The 11,614-nt window shown below is 47.6% G+C and overlaps 1 protein-coding gene across 2 annotated transcripts in view; it reads right to left on the reverse strand.

The window, feature by feature from the left end:
* The window catches only part of LOC100957517 (patr class I histocompatibility antigen, A-126 alpha chain-like), a 110,449-nt gene extending 99,758 nt beyond the window's left edge, over positions 1 to 10,691 (reverse strand). Inside the window, exons 1-7 of one of the 2 annotated variants that reach the window (XM_023512784.1) lie at positions 10,601 to 10,691; positions 10,203 to 10,472; positions 9,683 to 9,958; positions 8,839 to 9,114; positions 8,585 to 8,714; positions 8,146 to 8,177; positions 7,962 to 8,005 (exon numbers count right to left, since the gene is read on the reverse strand). In XM_023512784.1, the coding sequence (XP_023368552.1) occupies positions 7,962 to 8,005; positions 8,146 to 8,177; positions 8,585 to 8,714; positions 8,839 to 9,114; positions 9,683 to 9,958; positions 10,203 to 10,472; positions 10,601 to 10,673 (1,101 nt within the window). In that variant the 5' untranslated portion in view covers positions 10,674 to 10,691. Of the gene's footprint in view, positions 1 to 7,961; positions 8,006 to 8,145; positions 8,178 to 8,584; positions 8,715 to 8,838; positions 9,115 to 9,682; positions 9,959 to 10,202; positions 10,473 to 10,600 lie in introns of those variants that run through there. The other variant, XM_012804770.2, reaches the window with a different exon arrangement.
* Positions 10,692 to 11,614: the final 923 nt, after the last annotated feature.

The following is an 11,614-nucleotide window of genomic DNA, read 5'->3' on the forward strand; positions in this document are numbered from 1 at the left end:
ATCCCATCTCAGGGTGGGCAAAGGACTTGAAGAGAAATTTCACCAAAGAAGATAGGCATGCAGCCTATAGATATATGAAAAAAATGCTCACCATCCTTAATCATTAGAGAAATGCAAATCAAAACTACTTTGAGATATCACCTAACTTCAGTAAGACTAGCGCATATCACAATATCCCCAAACCAGAGTTGCTGGTGTGGATGTGGAGAAAAGGGAACACTTATACACTGCTGGTGGGAATGCAAACTAATACATTCCTTTTGGAAAGACGTCTGGAGAACACTTAGAGAACTAAAAATTGACCTGCCATTCGATCCTACAATTCCATTATTAGGTATACACCCAGAAGTTCAAAAATCACATTACAATAAAGATATTTGTAGCAGAATGCTTATTGCAGCCCAATTCATAATTGCAGGTCATGGAAGAAGCCCAAGTGCCCATCGATTCATGAATGGATCAATAAACTGTGGTATATATACACCATGGAATATTATGCAGCCCTGAAGAAAGATGGAGACTTTACCTCCTTCATGTTTACATAGATGGAATTAGAAAATGTTCTTAGCAAAGTATCACAAGAATGGAAGAAAAAGTATCCAATGTACACAGCCCTATTATGAAACTAATTTATAGTTCTCAAATGAAAGCTACAACTTAATTCTAGCCTAAGAATATGGAGAGGGGTGGGCAAGGGGAGGGGAGATGGGTGGATGGGTGGTGGGAGGGTGACTGGAAAGATCACCTATATGGTCCGTCTAACAAGGGTACAAGTGAACTTTTCTAGAACTAGAGTATGAATGTTTTAACACAATAACTGAGTAAATGACACAAAGTCTATGTTAACCAGTTTTATGAAAATATTTCAGGTTGTATGTGAAAACACTACACTGTACCCCATGTTTGCCTTAATGTATACAGCTATCATTTAATAAAAAAGAAAGAAAGAAAGAAACAGGCCAAGTGCAGTGGCCCACACCAGCAATCCTGGCACTCTGGGAGGGCAAGGCAGGAGTATTGACCAAGGCCAGGAGTTTGAAACAAGCCTGAGCAAGAGCAAGACCCCAAAATAGAAAAAATCAGCCATGGACCATGACAGGCACTACAGTCCTACCCACCCTAGGGGCCACAGCAGAAGGGTCCATTAAATCCAGAGTTTCAGACCTGCCTTGAGCCTGGCCAATACCACAGCACTCCATCTCAGGCCTCAGGGCAAGACTCTGTCCAAAGAAAAAGTCTTGGTTGTCCAGGAGAGTTACGACAGAAAGATGAGAAAAATTAAAAAATGAAAAATAAGAGAAAGAGAACAAAAATATTAGTATTAAAAGTATATTGTATGAACACCAGTGGGAGATCCAAGATTAGGAAAAAAAAAGAAAAAAATATTGCCACTAGGTAGAGCTCATGGACTACAAAAGAAGAAGAAGAAGAGGAGGAGGAGGAGGAGAAGGAGGAGGAGGAGGAGGAAGAAGAAAAGAAGAAACCACTACATCTGCTTTAGGATGTGGTAGAGGCAGGAAGTTATTACTTACTTGCCATAGAGATACGGTCTCATTTTCCTGAATTTTAATTTTAATATGGTTGTGATAGCTTTAGGAGAGTTAAATCCATGGAGGGGTAGGGGTGCTAATGTTATGAAGCTTACACCAGACTTTCTTGGGAACAGCCCCCAACAACTCTTTATGGGAAGCAGAATCTTCCCAGTTAGGCCTGCATCTCTGTGGGAGTCAGTCCAGAGACAGTTGTCCCAGCCTAGAGGTCGGAGTCAAAGCCAGTCCACACAGGGATTCTAGAAAGCTACTCCAACTGGGCCACCGTGGGTGTAAACTGTCTCAAGATTTCAGTAAATTTTGCACCCCTCCTATGGCTCTCTGAAGGTGGCAGGGTGCCTATAAGCCAAGTTTTCTGTTGAGTAAGCTCCAGTCTAAACCCATCCGGTGCTACTCCCCTAAGTGCTAGGGCTCAAGCCTCTGATTCTGTGCCAAAGAAGTAGCATGAACTCTCTCCAGCCCACTGCTGGCTTCTGTGCTCCTGAGAGTCCTGTGACAACCCAGTTACTCCTTGCTTCACACAACTTATGCCTAGATGGATAGGCCCTCCTGGAGTTTGGTCCAAACCCCAGTCCACCCCAACAGATTGCTATGATGGGAGTAGGGGTGCAGGTGGGGGGTGGTGGTGGAGGAGAATCTCCTGCAGACTCAATCCCCCAAGGATTCCACCTGTAGGCTATGACCTTGGGTCATGGTACCCCCTTGTTCTGGCATTTTTTGCAGGCCTCCCACCCTGCTTATCTTTTTTTGCTCCTGCTGTCCCAGGCTGTCTCACTGTGCCATCACAATGTTGTTTCTGGCCCAGACAATACAGATGTAGACTCCTTTCCCTGAACTCACTGAAAGCAGCTTATGAGATGTCTCTATTCAACCATCTTGGAGCCCTACCAAGTTCATGAACTTAATTATCAACCCTTGCATATACTACTTTATGTATACATTAGAAATATTTGGCTCCCATTGTTGCTTTAAGAAGACAGGGAGAGATCAGTCTAGGGAGCAGCGACAGAGCACAGCATTCAGAGATGTTCTTTATGCAGAGCTGAGAGTCACTACCAGAATCCTCTGCCTGGCCCTACCCTACAGTACAGAGGATGTGTGAATCTCCCAACACTACATCTCACAATTAATATGTTCTTCCTTTTCTTTCTGAAGGATAAAAGGATGTTTAAAAAGGGTTTGAAGACCCACCCTGGGCACTCTCTGATCACTGGCCTCAGCTTCCCACTCTAGCTGAGCACAAGGTTGTTAGAAAATATTCAGGCCTCTCCCCAGAACCACTCTTAGAGTATTATACACAAGACCAAGGACTCACTTATTTAACAAGCTCTAGGTGTGAGGCTGTTGCACACACACGTGGGGATCCTGGTCTGTGGTTTGCTACTAAAGTCTGATCTTAAGACCAGCAGCATAAACACCTCCTTTGTCATGAACACAGGGTCTCACACTCAACTCCTGACTGTGTCTCAGCACCATGTCCAGATGACACAGTAAAGTCTGGGACTAAGTGGTTTTCGTGCCTTCTGGATGTGATGTCAGAACTGTACAGTCTGCTTTGGGCATGTGGTCAGATCACATCCTCAGCCCTTGAAGGTCCAGGGTTCATCTTTGTCCACATTCTTTTCTATAGTCAATCACTCTCTTGTGCCATCATCCATGCTTCAAGCTTTAAATACCAATTATATGGTGACCTTCCCAAAATCTATTTCTCTAGCCCAGACATTTCTTGTGAACCCAGATGTTTGTCTAGCTACCTCCCCATCTCCCTCCCCTCCACTCCTAGTAGACACCTCCTTCTCTGAATGTTTGGGATGCCCTTTCCTCAAGCACACCCCTGCTAGAGTTGTTCCCATCTCCACAGATGGCAGCTCCATCCTTATTCTGCTCACACAGCGCACAGCTGTGGATGTCCTCCTGGACTTCTTTTCCTCATGTCCCAGATGCATTAGAAAATGCTGTAAAGTCCATCTTCAAAATGTATCAAAAACCCATCACTTCCCTTGATTCCCACTCCTCACACCAGTATCTGCAGTTTGGAATCCTGCCCTCTTTTCCTGGTATTTCACTGCTCCTCCATTGTCCCTCACCTCTCAGTTCAGTACTCAGTGCAGCAGCCAGTGTGGGAGGAACGGGGCAGTGCCTAGCAGGATGAGATAGTTCTGATGTGCTTGAATGATTGATTACTTTATGTTTTTTAAAATAGTAGTTTAGAAAATGTGATTAAAACTTAATGGTAGATTATGAACAAGGAAACAGACCAAAGAGATAGATGTTGTGGAAGGAACGTACGTAGGCCATAAAAGCAGTGTGGAGAACACCAGAAGTGTGTCGAATAAGCAGCAGAAGAGACCTGGCAGTTTTAAGACAAAGACCTGTCTTGCCATGGCTTCATCTTTCCCCCAGTGGGTTACTGAGAGGGGGCCCTGAAGAGGCAGGATGTGCCTATCAGTGAGAGTCCATGCTGTGAAAGGGATTGGAAAAATAATGAGCAGGTGCAGGATATGCTGGGAACAGTGAAACACCAAACCTCATTAAGAGAGAAAAAAAGGTCTCTGTCTCTCAGGAAGATAAGAGGAACATGCTTCTTTCTCCCCAGTTCTCAGTATACCCTGGTTTTAGACTGTCAGCCAGCAAAGTTCTGAGAGGCTTAACAGCCTCTCTTGGAATTTGTGTGTGTAGTCTGATTGGGGTCTGCTTTGACATCCTGCTTCTAAGCTTTCTTTTTGTTTCATTAACTGCCTCCCAATTCTTTAGTTTAATGTAAGAGTAGAGTATAAGTGAAGAATAACTTAGCTAAAGTGGTTAAAGAACAGTGCATTTTAAAGTGGCAAACAAGGGAAAGGATGACATATAGTGCAGTTTTTTACTTTCTCCTATGACTATTCATTTGTTGATTTGAATACAACGTGTGCAATAAATACTGAGTTAACCCAGAACAGGGGTCCTTTGCCTGTCCTCACTGTTGGTGGCATAGGCCCACTCTTTTTAAATCTATCTTGTCTCTTGTCTTTATTTTTTTCATTCTTTTGTCACCACCAAGCACTGGGAAAGAACCCATGGTGTAGTTTGGGGCTGGTCCCTGACACCCAGAGAGACTGTGAAAAGAGAAATCGTACCATGTCCCTATTCTGCTCAAAACTGCCATCTAGGTGGGGAGAGGTGGCTAACGCAAATAATCCTAGAACTCTGGGAAGCCCAGGTGGGTGGATGGCTTGAGCTCAGGAGGTTGAAACCAGCCTGAGCAACAGCAAGACCCTATCTCTAAAAATAGCCATGAGTAGTTATGGTGAGAGAGGATACTGGAGAAGAGTGAGGTCTAGGAGAACAGGTCTTCTCAAGGAGACCACAAAGATACACTTGCAGGATCCTCTCCATGGTAACTCAGCTCTTGGGAATTTGTAAACTTAACTTACTGGAACTTGGAAATTTCCACGTTCTGTGAAATCTTATAGTTCTGTAGGGGCTGGTATAGCATCTCCCACTTGATTCAAACTGGCTGATGAGAAGGGTACCTGTGGGGTGGAACTTTTTGGCTCTCAATAAAAGGGAAAGACCAAGCCATTTGGGGAGTACAGCCATTTGGAATTCTTCTATGCCATAAGCTCCTGGCCGGTAAATAAAGCCCTTCCTCTTATAAACATGGTGTTTGGGTGCTCTTTCTCTCCATTGGGCCTCATCTTCCTGCAACAGTGGTAGGCACCTGTAGTCCCATTGACATGTGAGGCTGAGGCAAGAGAATCATTTCAGCACAAGAGTTTGAGTTTGCTATGAGCTGTGATGCCATGACACTTTACCAAGGACAACAAAGTGAAACTCTGTCTCAAACAAAAACAAAAGCAAAAATAATAAAAAACTGCCCTCTAGCTCCCCATCTTGATCACTATAAAAGTCACACCCTTTCCACACCCTCCAGGCCTACCTGTTTCAGCCCCATCTCTGACCTCATTTTGGTGACTCTCTGTCCAGCTCTCCTGGCCTCCTGCTCTTCCCAGAACACAGACTCCTTCCTGCTCCAGTGCATTTGGGCTGAAGATTTCACTGGCATGGAAAGAACTTTCCTAGACATTCTCATAGATAATTCACCATGTCCTTCAAATCTTTCCTTGAAGATCACCTTTGTAACAAGTCTCACACTGACCACTCAGCACAATAACCACCAACCCTGTCCCCACGAAACCTCTATATCATGTTCCCGGTAACCCTTACTATCTTCTAACATAAAAATTGCTTATTTTCTCTGCTTACAGAATATTGTCTGCCTCTTCATACTAGAACATGTGCTCCACAAAGCTTGCAATTTTTCTATTTTATACCTCAATGATGTTTCCTAGATGGAAAAACAGTCTGCCCTGTATCTGGCAGACAAACATTTCATGCTGAATTCAATGCTACATGTGCTTTTCTCCTCAGTGCTGTTGAGGTGCCTTCACTCATCCTCACTCACACTGACCTTCCTGCACACTGCAGCACACAGTGATATTTCTCTCCTCAGAAAGAATAATCCTTGAATACAGGTCCAATTTTCAAACAACTTTTGTTTTATTTATTTTGCAAATAAATCTAACTTAGAGCCTGCTTTAGAAATCCATGAGTTTGGTTTGGAGCCAGTACTAAGATTGCTAGAATTAAGGGCAGGGAAGGGTCAGGGTAGCAGGGCGAAGAGAATATATGCCCAAAATGAAAAGTGATGGGCTCCCTCCTCTCTGCTAATTCCAAAATCTGGTTCCTTTAAAAAGGTTGGGGCAGCACCGTGGATAGAACTGCTGGGAGGATGTGATATTAAGTACAATAAGCCAGGCACAGAAAGACAAATGTTGTGTGTTCTCTGTAGCAAGCAAGAGCAAAAAAAAAAAAAATAATAATCTCATGGAGGTAGCAAACAGGATGGGGGTTACCAGAGGCTGAGAAAGGGTAGTCTGGAGGGGGAACAGAAGAGGAGTTGGTTAATGTGTACAAAAACACAGTTAGATGCAAGAAATAAGACCAAATTTTAGTAGCTCAACAGAATGACTAGTTAACAATAGGCTGTGTGGGGTGGCTCATGCCTGTGGAAAGATCATTTGATGGCCATGAGTTCAAGACCAGCCTGTGCAATAATGAGGCCCCATCTCTACAAACAATTTTTTAAACAGCTGGGTATGGTGTCAGCATCTGTGATTTTGGCTATTCAGGGGGCAGAGGCAGGAAGAATCTTTAAGCCCAGGAGTTTGAGATTGCAGTGAACTATGATGATTTGATGATTGAATGCCATTGCATTCAAGCCCATGCAACAAAATGAGACCCTGTCACACACAAATAAACAACAACTTTTTTTAACACAATGATTTAATTGTATATTTCAAAATATTGAGAAGAGAAGATTTAGTCTAAATATAATTTAGAATGTTTCCTAAAAAAACAAATGATAAATGTTTGAGGTGATGGTTATCCTAATTACCCAGATTTGATTATTACACATTGTATGCTTGTATCAAAATATCACATGTGTACCCATACATATAGATAACTATTCTGTATCCATAAAAATTAAAAATGAAATAATAAAAACATTGGGGAAAAGATAGAAAATGCCATCTTAGATAGAGCCCTAGAAGGAGGGCAAGAGCTGGATGGTGTGAAAATTCTCTCTTGATACCACAAACTACTATGTGCAGGGGCTGCCTTGGGCCATGTGTGTGTGATCACAGGTCCTGCTGGGACAAGGTTCTACCAAAGGGACATGGAAAATGGAACAGTGAGGATGACCTTGCCAAAAAGTGACCACATACAGCCCAAGATGGACTGAGCACTGAGTGGGCACAGCCCCCATCCACACTCTGACTCCTCACGGCCTTTTCCTATCCTCCACTACAGCAGACTCAGCACAGCAAACCCATAGATTCTGGAAGGTTCTCAGGTCTTCCTTTTATTTCCCCTCTTGCCTCTCTCATGGGAAGAATTTGAGAAAACAAATTCAAATTCTTATTTTCACTAGGGAAGCAGCTCAGTGCACCATAAAGTTAAGACAGGGAGGGAGACATTCCATGCCCACCTCTCTGCAACAGGAAAGATAATCAGGAAAGGGCATAGGTCAGTATGAGAGAAGGGGGTCACCATGGACATGGAGGTAGGGTGGATTCCCCACCTCCTCACATTAGGCAAAGAGGGATGCAGAGTCATTCAGAAGCATTTGCAGAAAGAGAAATCAGAGCCTCTTGAAGTCATAAAGGGGAGGTGTGAATTGTTAGGCACAAGGCGGCTGTCTCAGGCTATAGAAAAAAGTAAAAAACAAATTCAGATTAGTCACAGCATGTGGTGACACTGAACAGCCCACCACACATTCAGAATGTCTCATCAAAGAAGCTCCATAGCCCAGCTGTGTCCTCTCTGCCCCACCTCACCCTTACATCAGAACAGCAAGGTCTCACCTTTTCAAGCTGTGAGAGACACATTGGATGCCTGGACCCTGTCATTGCCTGGGGTTGAACAAAACAGGACCTGGTCAGAGACCACAGAAGATGTGGGTAAAGGAAGAATTATGTGGCTGGCAGCTCCATCATGGGCTTCTCTCTACACTATCTCAGAGGCCTCACAGATCACCACCCCCCATACTTACTTGCAGCCTGAGTGTAGCTCCCTCCATTTCCACTTGTGGGAAGAAAATGCCCTGTGAGAGGTCTGGGAACAGTCAGGACCATGAGGTCCTAGAGGATGAGGTCTTGGATCACACAGAATTTCCAGAACTCTGATGACCCAGGGCAGGATCAAGAATCAGAGGAGAAGGAAAGGGTGGATCAACTGCCCTCCTGGAGGTCTGTCCTGAGCAAGGTCCTTCCTCTCTGACCTGTGACTACAGGGGATCAGGTCCCCATCACCACAATCACCACATTAAAACTCTGTCCTTCACTGTCACATGTACTATACAAAAGAGTAAGTGTTGGCACACAGGGCCCCCAGATGGGGAAGCAGGTGTATGTGGATGGACTTCTCGGCAATGGGGTGGGGAACACTGCTACCTGGGGTTGAAATCTCCAGTGGGACAAGAACATGCAGACCCCCCTCCCCTACCTGAGCTCTTCTTCCTCCACATCACAGCAGCAACCACAGCTCCAGTGAGCACAGTTCCAAGGAGAACCAGGCCAGCAATGATGCCCACTATGGGGGTGCTGGGCTGGGAAGATGGCTCTGGGAAAGGACAGGAAGGTGAGGGGCCTGACCCCAGGCCTCAGCCATGACACTGCTGAAGGGATCCAGAAGGGCCCCAGCTTTCTCTGAGAAGAAAGGTGATGTCCCCAGCCCCTCTTCTTACCCCATCTCAGGGTGAGGGGCTCCCGCAGCCCCTCATGCTGCACATGGCACGTGTATCTCTGCTCCTCTCCAGAAGGCACCACCACAGCTGCCCACTTCTGGAAGGTTCTATCCCCTGCAGGCCTAGTCTCTATAAGCTCCATGTCCTGGGTCTGGTCTTCCCCATCCCGCTGCCAGGTCAGTGTGATCTCCGCAGGGTAGAAGCCCAGGGCCCAACACCTCAGGGTGGCCTCATGGTCAGAGATGGGGTGGTGGGTCACAAGAGTCTTTGGGGGATCTGAGAGAAAGAGTCAGGAAATTCAGGCACTTTGCATCCTTCATGGACACTCCAGCAGCACTCATGTGACATCCTGAGAATGGACAGGACAAATGGGGTGGGAAAGGGAGGACAAAACCCAGACACCAGCCTGGACAAAGGGATTCTATTACTTGAAAGTTTCAGTCACTGAAGAGGAGAACAGAGACTTCTGGACCTGCCCTGAGTGGAGGCTGAGTGACCCGGAAGGGCTGGATCAGACCTCCAAACACACTGAGTGGAGCAGAGAACAAGGTCTGACCGAAAAGTTCATGGTGTCCAAGGCTGCTGCAAGGTCAGAGGGACCTGACCAGTATTTCAGGGACAGTCTGTCCCTCTGTTTCCTGGGAGACTCCATTATTTAATTGCCCCAGTGGGAAGGCCGGGCCCTCAGAGTCACTCTTTGGTGTAGGATGTATACTGAGGGAGTGTCTTCCTGCTCAGGACCAGAGGGGATGTGATATTCCAAGATCAGGCCCATTTTCCTCCCCTCCTTGTGGACTGGGAGCCAGAGGAGGGAGATATACAGAATGCCCTGCACCCCTGGTACCCGTGCGCTGCAGCGTGTCCTTCCCCTTCTCCAGGTATCTGCGGAGACACACCACGCACTCCTCCTCCAGGTAGACCCTCCAGTGCTCAGCCGCACCGGCCGCCTCCCACTTGCGCTGGGTGATCTGAGCCGCTGTGTCCGCCGCGGTCCAGGAGCTCAGGTCCTCGTTCAGGGTGATGTAGTCGGCGCCGTCGTAGGCGAACTGCATGTACCCGCGGAGGAAGCTCCCGTCGGGCCCCACGTAGCAGCCATATGTTTTCTGGATGGTGTGAGACCCTGGTCCCCACCCCCGCGGTCAGCAGAGCCCACCGGCCCCGCCCCGCCCCATCACCCCGCAGGGATTTTGTCCTAAACTGAAAACCAAACAGGATGAGGGTCCTCGAGGGCCCTTCCCGGGCCGGAGGTCTCAGGCGGTTCTACTGTATTGGGGTGACTCTCCGACCCTGAGACTCAGGCGACGCGGGCTGATCTGTGGGGAAGGGAGGGGTAGTGGCCTGTGACCGGGCCCCGGGTCACTCACCGTCCTCGCTCTGGTTGTAGTAGCCGCGCAGGGTCTCCAGGCCCACTCGGTCAGTCTGTGCGTTGCCCTTGGCTTTCTGTGTCTCCTCGACCCAATACTCCGGCCCCTCCCGCTCCACCCACGGCGCCCGCGGCTCCATCCTAGGATTCATCGCGTCACCGTCGAACCGCACGAACAGCGTGTCGTCCACGTAGCCGACTTCGATGTACCGGGGCGCCCCGCGGCCAGGCCGGGATACGGCGGTGGTGAAATACCGCAGGGAGTGGGAGCCTGGGAGCAGGAGGGGCTTAGACCCGGCGCGACCCTTCTCCCGGCGCGGCTCCCCGGACTTGTGTCCCCGCGGGGCAGGCCCCTCGCCCTTCTTGCAGAGGCTGTTTCTCTCCCGACCCCGCACTCACCCGCCCAGGTCTTTGTCAGGACTAGGGCAGCCGACAGCAGCAGGAGGAGGGTTCCGGGCGCTGTGACCCCCATTCTCGGAATCTGAGGAGACGCTGAGTCCGGGTAGCTCTGTGGGGACTTAATAACCAGGAACCTCGGCGACGCTGATTGGCTTTTCTGGAAACAGACAACCAGCGGGAATGAGAATTGGGGCCGCGTCAGGAGTATTCAGGAAGAAGGATCTGCCTGACGGGGGTTGGGAGAGGGAGAAGTGAAACTCTTGGGGAGACAGGGAATCCCCAGTGCTGAGCTTCACCGCGAGGACACCGCTGAAGGAGACCCTGACAGACACGACCAGAACTTGGGACTTTGCCCTGACCCCTGTTATTCCACCTCCAGCGTCATTTGTCCCGCTGTTTCCGGAGTCCTGGCCTAGGAATTCTCTGACCCCCAGGCTGGGTCCAGCCTCTTCCCTGAATTGTCTCTCTGACCTGGACTACCTGCTTCCTATTCCTTTCCTCCTCACGTGGACTCTTCCACAAGAAAACTCACCCCAGGGAACTTGATGCCAGAGTGAACATGCCCTGGGACTGGAGCTGTAGAGATCGTGGTTTTTCTCTTTACACGTGGAGTTGTGTCTGAACACACCTGACAGACTGTCAGAGAAACCAGTTTCATTCTTGCTTATTGACTAGAGTGGGTAGCACAATCTTGGGAATCCCTGAACGATCAGAAATCTAATCTGTAACAGAAGTGAGTTTGGTCCCTTGATAGATCAGTGTGTCTAAACGCATTACAGTTAGACTCCCAAAACTTCCCGACTAGTATCTTGGACTCTGAGTTGCTGTATTTTAAAATTATCTTTATTCGGCGGCCCTTAATCTGTACTTGTGAGTGCAGGACATCTCCTCATACAGAGAAGCACAATTTCTTACTGTGTATTTCAACCAGGAGTTGTAGGACTTTAATCACTTCAAACCTACACGTGCTCAAACAGTCAAAATGCCCATTCACCAGGGCTCATACATTGCCTG

This window comes from Otolemur garnettii, unplaced genomic scaffold, assembly GCF_000181295.1.
Source record: "Otolemur garnettii isolate 467f Iridium unplaced genomic scaffold, OtoGar3 scaffold00031, whole genome shotgun sequence".
Taxonomy (NCBI): domain Eukaryota; kingdom Metazoa; phylum Chordata; class Mammalia; order Primates; family Galagidae; genus Otolemur; species Otolemur garnettii.